This window comes from Parambassis ranga, chromosome 3 (assembly GCF_900634625.1).
Source record: "Parambassis ranga chromosome 3, fParRan2.1, whole genome shotgun sequence".
In the NCBI taxonomy this organism is placed as follows: Eukaryota; Metazoa; Chordata; class Actinopteri; family Ambassidae; genus Parambassis; species Parambassis ranga.
Genome location: NC_041024.1, coordinates 6,069,718 through 6,088,650, shown reverse-complemented (window position 1 = coordinate 6,088,650; position 18,933 = coordinate 6,069,718). Strand labels below are relative to the sequence as shown.

Here is an 18,933-nt window from a genome sequence, read left to right as displayed (position 1 = left end):
TGCACACAATAAATGTCTGCACAGTCTGAGGAAGGCTGGAGCAGAGTGTCCTCACTTCCATATGAGCCTTGGATACAAAGCGAGTGAGGCGAATTAAATTAGATTCCTCAGAGCTGGAACAGACACCGAGGACTGTAATGTTCTTCACTCAATATTTTTACATGTGATGAAACACTTCTCCTCCATCTCTGAAGGACTATTATACAAATTAGACACTTATACGAGTGTTCAGATTTGTTTTCATCATTACCAAAACCTGCAGCAACAAATAAATACAAGCATTTCAAAGCCTGAGTCACCAGAGACCTTCATATTTTACTGAATCATTTTATCATTACTTGTGCTATTTTAAATGTTCTTTTTTTTAAGATTTCCAAAAAGCACAGTGCTGCTGTGCATGTACACTGTTGTTGGTGCAGTGGCATGTGCACTTTCTGTAATTTAATTGGTAAGATTTTAATAATTAACCAGTTTGTCATCTGTTTTTCATGAAGTAGACACAATACGTTTGTTCTGTGCTTCATAACAGTAGTTGAATTGTGATAAAAGATAATAATTGGATGATAATATGATGCTGGTATACTGTCATATCTTCATTAAGATCCAACACTAGATGATACAAACACTGAACTCTCCCAGTTATAATTGGAAACAAACACCACCAACATCAAGTTCCTACGTAAAACTGTGACAGGAAACACACTTCAGACTGTTGAGCACACTGTTGTGAAACAGCGTAGTTTCATTATGACTTTGACCAAGGTACGGTAAGGTTAATTGGCTCCAGCTGATAACACATGCAGATTTCCACCACTGATTATCATGTTCTGGTTTAGAATAAAATAACTTGCTGTGTTTCTGATTGTGGCATCAGCTGGATTTTTTTTTATAAAATGATGAAATGCATTCTGCCGGTCTTTAATCCTAATTTCTAGGAATGTCGTTATGCAGAGGATAAGCCGTCAACCAAGACAGCCTGCCAGTATTCTCCTGTGTGGCAGTGACTCACTGCAGACTATCATCTTGTCCTGAGGGTGTAGCTGCATATCGAGCCTGCTACAGCCACAGTTAACATGAGATAAGCTGCTTGCCCTGAGGCCATCTGGGCTAATGGAAGGCTCACATACCTGGAGCAATGAATTGCCGCACGGAGGTAGCCCTGGACTTGTCATAGACACGGCTGAGACCACAAGCTTTGGGCACACTCCAGGGTGCTGTGCTAGCGTGGCTGTCCCTCTCCTCAGCTGTGTCATAGACCTCCACGTGGGGAGCACGCTCAGTTAGGTTTTTGCTGTAGTGGCTTAAGCCGTACTGGGCTATCTGGATGGCGTAGAAGTAGCCCTGAGGGCCCCACTGAGTGGACAGAGGAACACCTGGGTGGAAAGGAAAGAAGATAAAGAAGTTAAGTGACCAAGCTTCAGCTCTGTTTGTTACTTTTATGCTGCTAAATGTTGTTTTCTTTTTAGCCCTTCGCAGTTTATTTTAAGCAGATGTTCCTCTTCAGATGGCGCTTGTCGTAACAGCTTTTTTTTTTTGGCTCCAGGAATGACTAAATCTGTTAAAAGCAGTGTCGCATTCAGTTCATGGCCATAGTTATATATAAAAAAAAAACAGTCCACAATTAATTATTAATACAAAAACATCCCAAGATAAGAGGTGAATGTGGGAATAAAAGATTTAAATCTGGGTTATGTTTGTTTTAAAAACACACACAACAAATGCATCACAGCAAAATAAAAAAAAAAAAGCAGAAAAAAATGTCAGTAAACAAACACCACCAGCAACAGTAAATGATCAGACGGTGTGGTGAAATCCAAGCTAATCTACTGCGTTTCACTGGAGGCCATTTCCCCTGTTCATGCAGCCAGAAATAGCTCAGGCAGGAGAATCACTCTGATTAACAGATAGCTCACTTTAAGAACTTGTGACAGGGAGGGCACATGTGCCACCCAAGCCCCATCCCTCTGAGAAGAATGTAATATACTCCGATTAGAGCTGACAATTCGCCGCCTCCTTTTCAAACCAAGCACCACGTAGCCGGCCATTGTTCTGCTTTACTCACTTTCCATTTGTGCTGTTTAGGATGCAGGTCGTTTAAAATAATATTATTGCTGTTATACATACTGAAATTTAACGAATTACCTAAAAAAGAAAGAAATTAAATAATTCTTTTTATTCTAAAATTGCAATGTAAATGGTGTCAAGTTAATGATAGTTAATTTATAGCAATAAATAAAGTGGGCAGCTACAATGACAATAAACATGTAGTGATTACTGACTGAAGCTAAATGTATACCTACACACACCTACTACAGTATGCAGGGTATGGTCCCTTATAGATGACCTAACCACAAACACTGCTGAGTAAATCTAGGTGCACAAGAAGAGGTGGAAGGTCTGACTTTTTACTTCTGCACTGTATTTTTCAAGATTTTTTTCTAAGACTCCTTATTGTGGGGGTCACACTGACAGGCACAAGTACAAGCTGCTGCACAATTTCAGCTGCTCCCCACAGTGTTTTCTTAACAGCCCATCCACACAGACACTTCAAGTCAACGTGACACAGATATGACAATCAAGTGAACGTGCAGGCAGAGTTGGAGCTGCACATTTTTTACTCTACTCGGTTACCCAGTGCATTTTTTTAAACTTTAGATTGTTTTTTTTTTATGAACAGGAGTTATTGCATATGTCCTCAAAAAAAGACTGTTATCACAGTCTATTGTTTTGCCATGACTTTCTTCAATATTGAGAATTTTCATAGACTGATAACCGTGCTTGAAAACTGTTGGCACAATCTGTAGATAGACATTTTAATACAGGTTTATTTTGGACCACACCATTAAAATGCGTCATCTAAAGTGAGCCAAAACTGTGTTCATGCGTTAAATATTTATATTTTAAGTCACAAGCACTTTCACATTTAAGTATGTCACTGATAGAGAACTGATATATTTTATTAATGTGTTCATAAAAAAAGCACAAAAAGTGAGAGTCACAGTCAGTCATACAGCCCCCCCAATACAAACACACACACACGTCCATTCCCCTGCCAGACTTTTCTCCCTGCCTGTCTTGTTAGTGGCATCTGCCTTGACAACTTAAGTCAAATGACTGTCAAGAAATCCCAACACTGTAACACATTGTGCTACACACTGCATAACACTAAGTAATCCATGTGGAATTGACTGTTAAGCCTGCACATATTTTCACGACTCCAGAGAACGGACTTTTCTAGAAATCTGAGAAACTGGGTCCTCTTTTTTCTGCTGCCTACAAGAATTAATATGGCAGCAAAAAAAATGTGTTTGTCCTTGATTGTGGTGCGTTGGTGTTTACATTGCAGTGTAGGATCCACTGCTTTGCATTGTCGGTACTGTAAACGGCACTGAAAGAACTCCTACGACTGGTTGTCTGTCTGCGTTCTAGAAGCCAAAAAAGCTTATTACAGCCTTGATGCTTGCATTATGTCTGTTTCGGCATCGAACAGGATACACAAAAAGGAATCATATCTTACTTCTAACTGCATTTTACACTTTCTGCTACAGTATTGTTACACAAAGCACATAAACTGAACACTGGCAGTACTGTAACAGCTGGCTGTAATCCTGCAGATGTACTGTGAGTGCAAGCTGAGAGGATAAAAAAAAGAGCTCTGCCTTCACACTGACTCTAAACCACAATTTTATTTAATTTGACCTGACACAGATGAATGTGACGCGTCGTGCGCTTGACTAAATTATTTTGTGGCTTTTGTGGATTCGCAGTAACCTGGTTCTATCCACAGTGGTCTGCATTAGTGTCCTGGATTCCATTCAGAGACTATTCATCCAAGTCCACCTCTGACTTTACCAGAAAGTGCTACATCTATCTTAGTCAGCAGGTTGAGTGTGCTACGTTAAGAGACATCCCATGTGTTTGCACAAAGAGTGTAAGTGAGATTATGTGTGTGTTTTATAAAGCACTTAAAGGTTATAAAACACACTGTGTGTGTTTGTGTAAATGTTAAGTGAAGGTGGTCTGCAGAAGAACAGGAAGAGGAGATAAAGATGAGATGATGGCAGAAAATAAGACAGCATTGTTTAGACAGGCTTAAGTACTTCAACTAATGATAGTGCCCCAGCTGCAGGAGCTTCATTTCTTCGCTTTTCGTCTCAAGGAGAAGGATGTGAAATTAATACCATAAACCCTGCAGGACAAGTGACAAGTAATGGCACGTAAAAGTGCAGCATTTGTGTTTTTATGACTCTAGCAGTAAAAACCCAGTCTTCATATTCAACGACTTGCACTAAATTTTAGAACAATTCGTCTGTAATGCCCTCAAACTAATGCATTATTTCCATCCTGGCAGCAGCTCAGTTTAAAGATTGCTTGAGATGTCAGTAGAAATTCTGTTTAAACCACATTGCTTAGGGGGCTGTTAAATAACTTTTCCAGGGTGCACTTGGAAAGAAATGCTTATATGACCTTGTTTAAGCCCTGCAGTAGGCTGCGACTGTCACTGGCTAATTAATGAACTGCAATATTCACCTATAAAAAAATATGCTAAGTTGAGGCAAAGTGTCTATGCTTGTGCATGTGCAGCGCTAAATAGGAGAGGAGCCTTGGGCTTAATAAATGGATCTTGGTTAATTGTGTGTTGGGGGATGTAGACCAGGGTCTTCTACTGTGTACTATCAGGAATAGGCAGGAAATAAGAAGGTGAGAATAACTTGTCTGTCTTGAGATTTGGCCAGGTTCTGGTCTGACCTATTTTTCTACTGTTCCTTTCCTGTTGCAGCAGGCTTATAGTAAGGAAGCATAATTTGTTATTTGTCAACCCAAAATGGAGATTTCGCACAGGTACAGTTCAGATTAACAAAAGTAGAGAAAATAACCCGAGCTTTGTTTTCAGCTGTTTTCAGCTTAAAGGCCATTCTTTACTTCACTCGCAGTTAATTGGTCAATATAACAAGACTATCCTGAAGCTATGGCATCTATATTTTACAGACAAAACCATTAATTGACAAAGGAATCAGCAAGCTGACTGTGAACATAACTGCCACAAAGAGTGCTACGGTAGTAAAACAGAAACAAGTGAAAGCCAAACAAACTCTGACAACCTAATCTAATCTATTATCTGTTCAACTAGTAGGACAATGTCTTAAAAAATATAAGAAAACAGCTTCAGAACAGGGAGCTGTAGCTATAATACAGTATGCAAGGTTTCTAAAATCTTTGTCATGGTGTAAAAAAAGAATAAACGTGAAAAATGTTACCCTCCATTTCAGTACGATTATCTGTTTACTGCTGGAAAACTGTTCTCACAGACACTGGCTATAATGCTCATCAAGCTAACCTCAGACACTTATTTCCATTTATTACATTTCCTCACACCAAAACAAAGTAAAAAAAAATAGTAGTTAGGATTGTGGCTGAATAAAACGCAAATCACACACCTTCTGCCATTCTTAATAATAACACTGATAAATCTAAATTTGCACGGGTACTTTATATTTTGATTTCTAGTGTGTTCATATTTCTTTTATTTTGCTGGTGGCTGCAGCTATTTAAAAGTAAAAGAAAGATAATGAATATCTATTTTGTCATTTCAGGCGAGTATACAGGGCCACTTTTTCAAGAAAGCAGGGAACGGAAATATATTGATGACAATGTGGTTTCAACTAATAGCCTTTTAAAATGAGCTATTGATCCTTCCTGGCAATTACTTTAAGAGGAACCTTGAAAGGAAAACAACTCTGAGGATGGACTCAAAGCGCAGAGGGAAACGGAGCAGACATTCAGAAGCTTGTAACAACACAAAGAAGCCCCAACAGTGTCTAAGCAAAGAAAAGAAACATTTTAATTGGGCACGAGTCACATTTGGAAGGGTTAGTGTTAAAGAAGGACAAATGTTATAAGGAGGCCGAGGCTGATTAGGTGCTTCTGGAATCTGATTTATCTTGTTAATCAAGTCTAGTTTTACACTGATGAAAATATCATTAAGAAGTATCATAAATGTGCTTTTTGTTGCAAACTGACAGGGCACATTTGAAATATTTTTATGTACTTTATATTGCAAGAACAAATATTTGCACACTGGAAAAAAAACAAACAAGGAAAAATAAATGGTTCAGATGAAAAAAAAAATCTATTTGTGTGACAGAGAGTGAACAAAAAAAATGAATGTGAAAAATGTGTCCTGTGAGTATAATATAATATTTTTACTTTTCTCAGTGGGTGGGATTTTTGTGAGCTGTTAATGTTTAATACACTACTTCTTCAAAAGGCTGATTCAAAAGTAAACAATCTGTGTGTGCAGTAAAATTTTTCCCATAGACCATATTCATATTCAAATCAACCTGTAAGCAAGAACAATCACAAAGTCTCACCTTCCACTCCACTGATACACTTGACTCGGTCGCGGACCTCCACGTTGTATCCCTCAAAGGACATGAAGACTCCATTGGGATGGTAGGGCTCGCGCTGGGCGTAAACCTTCGAGTAGCTGTGCTGAAACTCAAAGCGATCGTAGCCGTCATACTGCACTATTTTGCCATAAACCTCAAAGTACTTCTCCACCCAAGAGAAGGGGAGATAGATCTCTCCACCATCCCGCCGACCTTTGACAGTTGACTCGTCGTTGATTAGACAGTCGATTTCTTCGTACTTGCTCCCACCGATGACTCCGACCACAGGTGGAGGCTCTGGAGGTTGCGGAGGATGTTGCTGGCTGCTGATGCTAGCATCCCCGATCTTTGGACTCGGAGCCACCAAGGCAGCGCGAGGCAAGAAGCGTATGGAGGTGTCACTGGAGCAGCGGTTCCACAGCAACACAGTGATGAGTGTGAAGAGGGCACAGATGATGATGAGGGTCTTGTAGTTAACCCGAGCAGCCAGACAGCGCATGGTCCCAACCCGCCTGCATGACACAAATACAAGCCATGGATCAGAAGCCTGTACAAAGGATGACAGGCTTACATGTCATCTGCTAGAGGACTGTGAGGGAATTTACACCTAAAGCTGTCATGGGGACTGATAGCATGCTGTGAAGTCTATGTTTAAAGCCCATCAGATTGAATCTTGGGTGTGTATGAGCACACCAGAAAGCAATTTAAAAGGAATATCAGATAATGCTGGATTTCAAGACACTGATCTTTTTCAAAATTTCCTTTGCAGCAAGAAGATAGCATGAGTGACTGCATTTGCACCATTGACATATCTTGATGTGTGTGGCTTTATTGGCTCCAGTGTGTCCTCTCTAACAGATAAATGCCATCAGAAGTTTTAAAACATTTCTAATGTTAGAGAAAGATGTACCTGTAGACCGCTGCAAAGCACAGTGCCATGTACCAAAATTGTATATAGAAGTCTGCATGGCCCCTGTGTGAACATATGTACACTGTGATTCATAGGGAAGAGCTATGAGTGGGTTTGTTGGACCTTTAAGTGCTAAAATCTTCAAATAACAGCATGTGCACCCTCTAAGCTAGCTAGTTAATAGCCTCAGCTTCCTTCTGTAGTGTGGCGAGTGTGAAGCAAATCCATGATGAGTATAGATCCTGTCTTCTTCAGGTAATAAATGGCAGCATTTAAGACAAACAAGCCTCCTGCCTCTCACTTTCCACACAACACAGAGTCAACACTGCACCAACCAGTTGCAGAGAAGCTGGGCGCAGTTTTAAGCCCTTATGTAGGCTTTTAGGGGTTACTTGATGTTTGTTTAGCTCATTTTGAAAGGACATTTCATTGCTCCGTCTGTTCTGGTGATCTTTCCTTTCCATGACTAAAATGTCATCTTCCTCCCAAGGGAAAATCTGGAATTCCCTGCGTCTACAGTAGATTGCAAACTGGTGCATGTGAGCAAAATGATCCTGTCTCCCAGTGAAAAGCCTACTGGTATATATATTCTGTTATATAACAGAGGTTATACAATTCAAGTAAAATTTAAAAATCAGAAAATAAAAAGCAACAAAATGCAAATCATACTGACTGCAAGGTAAACAACAGTTTGTAAGTACACCTGTTCTCCAGTGATTCTTTCATCATTTCATGAAACACATGAACCCAAGAGAAAACCTCTTTGAACAACTCTACCTAAATAGATGACAAGTTGTAATTTGTGTCAAACCCCCAGTTTGGATTCCTTTTGTTTGCTGTGTGCAGTTGTGGATGAGTCAGAGGCACCTGAGAACACTGTGGATACATGCATGCAGTAATTAAGACTGCACGCTTTGAACTAAACCCAATTTGGTGTGGCTACATGTAAAACGTGGCAGGGTTGTGACAACTTAAATTGTAACTCGTCTGTTTGGTACATCAGACTCTAAAGAGACACATAAAATCCAGAATCAGGGAAACAGCTACCCTGGCTCTGAACGAAGCCAACACCTAAGAGAGCCATTAACATATAATAACTTTATATAATATAATTGACTAAGTGTTGCCAAGCACACGATGGAGACTCCTGGAAATTGCTGCTACTAGCCAAGAAATATCTGCCTCTATAAACCACTATGAAACACCCAGCTGTCACAGCTTTAGATACATATTTACTGTCAATACAAGGTAATTTCATCACATGCCTGGAAAGGGGCTGCTAAAAAGTCAACAGGAAGTGGAGGGTGGGAATAATATTCATAAAAAAAGGTCAGTTCTGAGCATCCTTCTGGGATTGGGGATGGACATGAGTGAAAATGTGATACTCTCAAGAACAGATGTGAGGGTAATCAATTCTCTCATCTAACTATTGGCAAGATAGCAATATTTCCAAAAATGTAAGGGTGTTATTTCAAAATGATTCTCAAAACGCAGAAGCAAGACAAACCGTATCCTCCAGATGCTGGCTTCCCATCAGAGCTGATCTAAAATGCATATTAAGGCCTCTTCAGGTTCCTTGGAGCCTGAGTCATATTCAAAAGATTTGCACCATCACTTGCATTTTAACTTGACATAAGGTTACCATCACTGCATGATAATTGATATTCTGTATTAAAGTACAGATATGTGTTTCTTCCGACGTGGCACTGGACCTATCAGCCTGGATTCATGTTTTCATGTCCTCTGTGTTTCTCTGACATTTTCAGCAAGCAAACAAGAAATCAATACACTTCCTTAGGCCTCCTCCTCCACACTAATTACAGCTCACAGAATTTACCATTGCAGTGATGACAGAGCCCTGTCCTCTGAAGACAACGGAGGGAGAAGAGGTGGGGAAAAAATCATTACTGTCCAAGTTCATTTCAGTACCTCAGCTTAAACTAGCCACCACTGAAGGTCAGCTCAATTAATGTGCATTAATTGGACTATAGTAATCTGCTATAGGCTTGCAACGTCAAATTAGCATGCCAGTGGGTGCCTTTGAACAAAGTAAATGTCTTAGATGCCTCTGGAAAGTGGACTTTGAAAAGGCAAATGTTGAGTGAGAGCAGGTTATAAAAGGTGAAGAATAGGCTCCCGGCACAAGAAAGGGGCTAGAAAGCAAAATATTTTATTTGTTATAAACTCCAGGTTAAATGCTTGTCTTCCAGGGAGTAGTGGGGAAAAAGGTTTTGCAGCAGATGAATTATTGCCACACATAAAAACTACTAATGATATTTGGAGGAATGACAGCCTGGTGTGGTGATAAAAGATTGGGCTGATGGGAACTTTGACAATGCTGAAAATGTAAGGCGGAAGGCCTGGGGACTGCAACCTGAAAGATAAGTAGGACCAGCCTTGTCAAAGAACTGACTATAAATAATGGGTTCTTTTTATAGTGATTCGAGCTCAGGCTCAAGGTGGATACAGGCTTAAGCATTGCCTCTCGCTCAGACATGATTCCTCTAAAGTCATGTCCCATTTCACAAATGTAATCTACATCTAAACACTCAGTAGAGCGAACTGGAAGAGCAGTCAATGTCACAGACTGGCAACTCACAAAATAGTTGGCTTATAAATCAGAAACCACAAATGTTATGATTCAGCAGTTGTAGACTCGGACAAGATAAGCATGGACCCACTGACATGGACAAAAAAAAAGTACACAGAGAGGAACAGGGAAAGCATTAAGTTAAAGTTTTACATCTCATAATCTTATTTGACAGAAAGAAATCAGTTTAACACTGATGGTAATGTTCTTTTGAGATGAAGACATTTGTAAACCATCTCTGCTGGTGTGCACAAGCTAATTACAAGGCAAACAAACAACATTTGGCTAGTTTCGCAGACAGTAGCTGCATTGTCTCTGGTGTATTTTGACCCAAATTCACTTACATCTATCAGGAGGCTGTTCGCACCAGCAGAACAACAGCACTGATTGTTTATTCAAAAGCTCCCAATGACTCGTGTTTAGCCCTTTCTGACAAGTGAATAAATACGAATAAATGACTGCTCTCCCTCTGCAGTGAAGATAGAAGTTGTGTTGTGTTGCTGTATGACAACAAAGCCTGAGGAGGTCAGAGTGGATGCCTGAGAGCGCAATGCGTGTGAACACAGCAGAGGAGACGCTCATCTTTTTTCTTTTGTTTGTGAGAAGCCAATCATTACCTCTAAATGACTAGCATCTCTCAAAAACGTCAGAACGGCAGCTTTTAAGAACCATTTTTATTTTGTCCTGTTGGTATGATTACTATACAGATCTTAGTGTAATCCACTGGTTATCAGATGAGGCTTTGCATAGATATAATCCCTGGGTGGATAACACCGTTTTGATATGGAAGGAAAGCTACACTGACAAACAATATATTAAAAAAAGATACAGCTGGACAGGAAGTGAAAGGCAATCCTGTCGGGGAATAAAAGTCTTCCATGCTTGACAGATTACAACAAAAAACAGTGGAAAACAAAAGCAGCTTTTCAGCTTACATGCTCTCAGTGCCCTGCCTTATATGATGGCGTCATTTTTTGTGAATAAGAATAAAGTTAGAGAAACCAATAAAGGAAGGGTTTTAACATACTTTGGTGATCTTTCCCACACAAACTGTAGCTTCAAATCTGAACAACAGTAACATCTCAAAGGCAACACATTGCTAATGATGAGGATCACAATGCTTTAGGTTGTTGGTTTGGATTTTCTTTTCATTTGGAGTGATACTTATTGATACTCTGCACTAAATCCATTTGTTTTCTGCAGAGTTTTCTCAACTTGCAAGTTCAATTTGGCAATACTCTGTGGACATAAGAGCCATCCATTGATTCATTTTTTTTCAGTTCAGTTTCAGTTCAATGGAAAAACAAGTTCTCATCTCTTCTAATCATGATTGCGGTGTTTTCATAGAGAGGCAGGACATCTTACAGCAGTAAAAAATGAACCCACAGTGACTAAAAATGTAACAAGACAATTTTATATTTCTGACTAAATACAAATTGCCCAGTTACAATATTGCACCTACACACTGCGGGTAAATCACATCTGACTTTCTTACCCTTAATGCTACAGCTCCTATATGACACTACAGACAGCTGCAGACTGCAGCAGACTGAGTGAACATTGGCTTTACAGATTGGCAGAGTGAATCCCTGAGGTCCCAGGGCACTCGCATGTCTAATACACTGCTTCTTTGCTGCCACTGCAGATCATGAAAGGCTTTAAACTTTCATTGTGTACACGTGCCTCTGAGCTGTGTTGGACTGTAATATAAGATGGAGCTCTGGATGCTTTGATGTAGCACATGATGCAGTCTCTTTCAAACACATACCAAAATGTGGATGTCTTAATCAAAGGCACCTGATGCTGCAATAGCTTGGTAATGATGAGAGAACTAGTCTCATAGAATCAAATCTCTTTGACAGGAAGTTCATGTCACACTGGCTTCTAATCTTGCCTCAGCACAGGAAGCACAACTATCACGACATGTGGAATCTGTGGCAGCACTGGGTTTAGCAATGGTTGAATGCAGATGTTTTACTTTTCCTGCTCAGACAACAAGCAAATCACAAGCAGCTATCAAAGTGATAAAAGCTACAGTGATTATTAATTATCCTTAATTATCTCTATAATAAACACTTCTGATAGGAGCAATACTTACACACCACAGTGTGCTTTTATTTTACTGTTATTTATTTAGTTGCACTATGTACAGTTTATATACCATTTCTACCTCCACTCACCTGTGCAATAACTGTTAAATATGTAAACTGTTTATAATGTATATATCTTTTATTGGTAGCCTATTTTATATTGTATATATCTTTTTCCTAACTTATCCCTTGCTGTCTGTATGCCGTTGCAAAAATGCAATTTCCCCATTGTGGGACTAATAAAGGTTTCTTAATCTTTCTTAATCTTAATCTTAAGGGACTAACTAAAGAAGAGGCTGAAATGCATTAGGTGCAGGTGTTAAAGCCCAGACCAAACTCCTGGCATTTCACTAGTCTGTTCGATGGGGGATGTAAGGTAGGGATTTGAGACTACCTGCAAATGATCAGCTTAGACTTAAGCTGTGAGGCATGTTAGCTCTGTCGAGATGGGATTGTTAGTGTGTGTGTGCATCTATTGTGGTTCTTACTGTGTTTATGATATTGTAGACAGCAGGTCGAATTCAAGCCAACACCTGACAGGGAACAATAAACAAATTGAATCTTAATCTTATAAGCATTACGAGTGCAAGTAGAGTTAATATAAATTTCCCATTCCCATCCACATATGGTACAATTCTCTCAGTCAACAACATAAACCCATCTATCTGTCACCAAAATATGCTAAAACCACTGTCTCCACCAACTTCACCTTTCTTTCCTGCACCATTTAAGACTGGCAGATGCTCAGCTAACAGACCTACACTGACATGAAAAGTCTGTATTGCGCACACAACTTTGTTTAGAGACAGCCAGTTAAATGAGTCAGCTGCTTTGAAGTTAATGCGCCCGGGTGTATTATCTCTAGTAGGAGGATTAGGCAGGTCATTACCAAAAAAGCTTAAGACTGAAGTCTGCAAAGGGATTAAAGCAAACTCTTAATCAAAAAGAGAAGATACTGCAGGAAAAACATAGGCATCGTTTGAAAGAAAGGTCATGCCAGGTGCTTGTCAGGCAACACTAAAGAGTGGATGACAAAAGTCAAGAAAGGAAGGGTGGATGAAAAAAGCACAGAAACACGAAGTCATGCTGCAGTAGGATTTAATGCATGCTGCCTAAAGGCGCTGCGGCAAGAAGGAAATGGCACTATACATAAATTCCAAGCAATATTTAAGGGTGTGTATACTTTTGAATGACAGGTGGGTGCCATCACAGATGAAGGTGGGAGCCTAGGCATCACCCACCTGCCTCAGCTCCACTCATGCTCTGTGTTTTGATAAGCCAGGGAGAGTCAGACACAGTTGAGAACTGCCAAGATGGCGACAGCCGGAGCCTCCCACACTGAACTCTAAAACCTTCTCTCTTCAGAAAACTTACAAGTGACAATCCCCAAGAGCATTAGTCCCTTTTTTAACCATTATATGAGTTATTGATTTTACGATTGGGAAATCATGATATGTGATTAGCGTACCAGTGTGTAAGTGATCAGAACATATTATTTTACATCACTATTTACACCACCTCTTTCCTGTTGTCTATGAAATTCACCAAAAATCTGGCAAATAAGCAAATCTGTGCCCCTATCCAAATGTCCTCATAACGGTTTTATAACTAAAACAATTCAGCTGTATACGATTACATGTTACAGTGGCTATCGAATCAAATTGTGCAGCAAAAAGTACAAGCACAGTGGTCTCCACCACTAAAACAGGGTTATGCAACGGACGCTAATGGTCACTAAATAATTACTGAGGTTCCAAAAATACACAGAATAATCTAACACACTGACCATGTGACATACCACCCACAAACATCAGCCATGTGTGATTATCCAGAGATTATAACAGCGCTGCTTGTGGGTGCGCTTCAGTAATCCAGCAGTTTCTCCTTATTCTCAGTCGTGTTATACAAACTAATGAAGCTGGAGTTAGTTCAAAGAGCTCCGTCTTTCCCTCCGTTGTCTTTCTTTCTGCTTTCAGTGAGGGTAAAAGGAGGAATGCGGGGCTTAAGGGGACTTGTAACAGATATGCTTAATTGTTTCATCACACAAGCACGACCAAGGCCATTTTTCACAGTGGATATAAGAGCAGAAGATGTAAGATGTAATTTGTCCATGTAATGAAGCCAAGCACAAATCTGCATTATTTAATTTCATCAAAAAAGCAGCTAACAGTGAAGGAATGTGCTAAGAAAAAGACTCCCAAATGTTACATTAAGAATGATGATCCCTCTAGAAGTACTGGGGACGACAGCAAGGAGACCGGTACTAACCTCTTCTAATCCATTCACAAAGAAATGAACAACTGGCCGATCATCCTGCTGGTCTTCACCACAGCTCACCCTTCTTGTACTCCGCTTGCAGCCTCCTCAACACCTATACACAGAACAGAAAAACATCATTAAGGATATCTTGCATTCAAATCTACAATTCTGTATACATAATGTGCAGCATCTGTAGCTACAATTATTTTTAAGGGTGACATATGTAGCCATCATAAAACAGCATCATGTGATATTTGCTTTATTTAGTATATGCACTACCGTTTATTCACCCTGTGCTGACAAGAAAAACCAACTGGAAAAGTGATCCTTTGTCTCAGTACACTGCCAAAAAACCAAAAATGTCATCTTTGTAGTCACTGGCATTCAGCCTACTCTGAGATGAAAAATGTGTGAAGATATGTCATCCTTTTGAATGAGGTTTGTTATAAAAGAAACACTGAAAAGCCTCATCAGCTGCATGTGCTCGGGAACTTGTGTTACACTCAAACCACATTCTCGCCACCCATTCATCAATTTCCAATACTTCTTATTGCCATTCAGGGTTACATGAAGGTGAAGAATGCACGGAGTGAAAAGGAAAGACACTGGACGGGCACAGCACAGCACAGCCAGATGAAACAGTCTCATATTCTCATATTGGAAGTTTTGGTTGCTGAGCAGTTCATAAAGCACAACAATGAATTCCTCAGGCTTCACATCCTTCGTATGAAAATCTTTAACAGGTTAAATGTTTCCAGATGTAAATTGTGACTGATTGCTCCTGAGCAGCTTTTCAATACAAACATTTCTCAAGGAAACCACATTGGCTGTTGTAGTTTTCTTCAGTGCGGCTAATTATAACGTTAAATCAATGCTCCACAGACTTTTGACGCTGATGTGCCATAAATTAAGATGAAGAAACAAATGCATATAATTGCAACCGTGATGAATTTAAAGGATTTTTAACAGCAGGGTCATTAATGTACAGTCAATCTATCAGTACAAATAGGCTTAGACATACATGGAAACTTTTTCTCTGCAATTAATCTTACCAATTTATTTCCGACCACTGCTGAAACAAGCTATTAAATTAAAGGAGGTGCTAAAATGCCACATCAATGAGAATATATTGATCTTTTTATGAAATGTGCTTATTGACAAAGCACTTAAATTAGATGCTGTAGAAGTGAAATTAGCTGGGTACACAGGGAAACAGAGAAGAGACAAAGAATAGGACAAGGTGACTTGGAAACATCAGTGTCAAATTTTTAATAATGCTATCCAATTAGAGAGAGACAAATTAGCCAATGCATCATTTATTACCACATTAACATCTGAAATTAAAGCACTTTCATTAGAACTGAACCCTAATTCTGCTAAAGGAGGAATATTATCAGGAGGTCACTTATGTTCAAAACCTTTAAATGTATCCCGTGTTCATAATCTAGGCACTTTGAAAACTGCAAAACAAAAGAATTTGCATTTTAATTGAATATTTCTGACATGATTAAATTATGGAAGGATGTGTGTGTGTGTGTAGGACCAGCTTTCACCTGACAGAAAGCACCCAGCCAGAGTGAAAAGGAAGCAGAAATGTCAGCAGTCTTAATCAATATTCCCTGGCTACTGTATGAGGGTGTTGATGCTTTTTGAGGCAGGTGTACTGCAGGCAGATGGTAAGAGGTAGAAAATGAGAGTAAACATCAGCCTGGAGCAGTTCATTCTTCCTGGAGCTTATCCTGTACCACTGCTGCCATCACAATTCATTCTGGATATCTCCTCTCTCTGAACATCTGGATGCAGCGTTATCATGCTTTAAAAAAAAAAAAGCATCTCACAGTAGCCAAAATTAGATGGTCTTGTGTCAACCCAACAAGGCCACTGAACAGCACAGATAAATCATCTCATGGCAGTGTATTTCCTGCAAAGACAATGTCAAGGAGACTGCTGGCTCTTGACAAATGTTTGACTGTTGTCTTAGTGGAAAACACTAAAACAACATTTGTAAGCACTGGTCTATGTATTTCTCATTTGTATCCACAATTGTGGGATTAAACCAGTGTAGTAACAGAAAAGCCACTGCCAAAAATAAGAAAACAGCAGCATTCTTAAAAGGGATGTGCAGTTTTCTTCGAAGGACTTATTAAGTCAGGCAACTCCCTGATATTTTGTGCTTGGTATAACAGTTGAATTTTGAATCCAAGCACAGGTGATGATTAGCCATAAAAAGTACACATGATCCAGATGTGTTCTAGTATCAACTCTAACTCACTTTAGCCAGGAAAAACCCTGAAATCTTCTGAAAGTAAAAACATCACCACCATCTGCAGATAAAATATATTATTAAACTAATTAGGCCTAAAAAAACAACCCAGAGCACTACATCACATCACAGAGCAAAACTCATATACTTGACTGAATAGTAGATCAATAATGTGATGAAATGCATCAGTGTCTGTGAGAGTCACCTCAGCAGGTGATTGATTGGACTGTGTTAAGCGTTATCCTGTAAAGAAAACACACACTATATTATATAGATCGATTTTTGAAAGCAATATTTAAATGACTTGATGAATGAAATCAAACTATTGATTGTCATTTGACTTTAACGGCTTGAAGGATGTCTAGTCATACATTATCGAGAGCACCATCATAGTACAAACTATCAGTGCAGCAGAAAACAAAACACCTTTTAACATAAAATAATAAAAGAAGCTGTAATTACATGGATGATGGAGAGCTTATGAGTAATCGAGGGCACTGAAAGCCAAGCAGCCTTCTAACTCCTCCTTTTCAAGGTGGTTCAGCAAGTGGCTCTCCAAGCTTAGCACTGCGCTGACACCATTTTCATAGCCTTTACATATTGTCCCATTCAATTGACCTCTCTTTAGCAAAGGGTTGATATCTTGCATATGAATCATGAATATCAACATTACCACTCTGTCCTGTGAATACATTTTGGACATTAGGCGAAGGATATTTCTTTTATGGCGGTTTGACTGAGAATGATATTGGGTCATTAATTATTCTAGTCGATCCTTATTTGCTGCCATCCTGACACATTCAGCCATCTATCACGACTTGTAGTTAGGGTAAAAAAGAACGAGAGAGAGGGATGGAGACCCCATCTGTTGAGCATTTATAATACATTCATTTTCTCTGGGGGAGTCAATGTCTGGCCAAACATTGAATGATCGCACTACTGATGCCACTACGGTGCCAGCCGTCATTGACCATCTGATGCCCAGAGCAATATCCAAGAATTCAAAGTGAAGAGCTCAATTAACAAAGTACTCTGTTTGCAGAGATGCATGAGCTGATTAAATGTGATCACTTTAAACTAAAGAACCCTAACACGACATACAGTTAAAAAAATCCATCCAATGCTAAGGTGGATAAAAATAGCCCATACTTTTTTGGTATTTTCTGTACTTTGTAAAAATGTCTTGCAAATTATATATGATGTGATTATTATTATTATTATTATTGTAATATATAAACTATAAGATTTAGATGACATGCCAAATGTTGTTTTTTTTTTAAGTTTTAAAATAATGGTGGCTACTAAACTCTTTCAAAGCAGCCACTCCCTTCATTCTCTTCTCTCTATTTATTTACCTGGATGACCTAAAGCTAATGAAACAAGTTAAACACGAAAATAGATAAATAATCCTTACAAAATATAAACTTAACTTTCAAAAGCACAAGCAAAGCAAAATGAGCCAAATGTGTCCAAGGAATTGGCAACTTTGACGATGTATTCTTTCACTAGATGAAGAGAAAAGATCATGGAATAAAACGTGCCCTTCTGAAATGACCTAACAACACAGACAACACAGACAACACATCAACGTAACAGATTTTTTTACTTCAACTTTTTCCCTTATGATGCTCGTGGAGGTTTTTTCCCCCAAAATCAATGACTCCCCCTTTAAAAGCTACAAACCTAGGGGCCCAGGCTATAGTCACCAATACTAAGCATATTCGCCCAAAGCACCAGTCCCATGCCAACCTCTCCCAACTCTCAAAACATTAGGGTAATTTTCACACTAGATTTAGTGAACAAAAAGGGTTTCAGTGGGCCTGCATCACATGCTGAGAGAAGCGACGTGGCTGTCACAAGTGTTCAGGAATATAGATAGTAAATTCTGATGTTATTTAGAGGTGCTTTGCAAACATGTAGGGGCTCTGTTGCTTCTTTTTGTGCCTGAGGGGGATAAAAACAAAACAAACAAAAAACACAGTTCTGTTGCATATATTTACAGCCAGATTAGGTGCAGCTGTGCACCTCCCAATTTTCCCATGCAAAAACCACATTACAAAAATCTACATGTTTATGCATGTCTAAAGTGTCATTGTCATTTTTAGTATGATGCACTTTTAGTTACAAGATCATGGTAATGCCAACATTAGAGAGCCATCGTTAAAGGCTGAGGCATCAAAAACAAAGAGGCTCCAAAGATGAAGGTGTCAGTGTGCAAAACCAGAGTAGCTCTAAAACTGAATCATCTCTGAGAGGATAAGTTTTGGAGAGGGAGGCAGCAAAAGGCGAGCTTGCAAGAGGAAGCCAAGATGAAAGAAAATAAGAGTTTGAAAGTTTTTGGAAGCTGAGCGAATACCCTTGGTGCCTGTCAAGACCATGGTGCTCTCTGTAGTGAACTCTGCTTTCATGTTTGTAAGGAAAAGATGGCGATA

The 18,933-nt window shown here is 39.3% G+C and overlaps 1 protein-coding gene across 2 annotated transcripts in view; it reads right to left on the bottom strand.

The window, feature by feature from the left end:
- Positions 1-18,933, bottom strand: part of glceb (glucuronic acid epimerase b) — a 46,612-nt gene that overhangs the window by 8,862 nt on the left and 18,817 nt on the right. Inside the window, exons 2-5 of one of the 2 annotated variants that reach the window (XM_028401407.1) lie at positions 14,248-14,350; positions 12,468-12,512; positions 6,372-6,901; positions 1,128-1,373 (exon numbers count right to left, since the gene is read on the bottom strand). In XM_028401407.1, the coding sequence (XP_028257208.1) occupies positions 1,128-1,373; positions 6,372-6,888 (763 nt within the window). In that variant the 5' untranslated portion in view covers positions 6,889-6,901; positions 12,468-12,512; positions 14,248-14,350. The remainder of the gene's footprint in view (positions 1-1,127; positions 1,374-6,371; positions 6,902-12,467; positions 12,513-14,247; positions 14,351-18,933) is intronic. The other variant, XM_028401406.1, reaches the window with a different exon arrangement.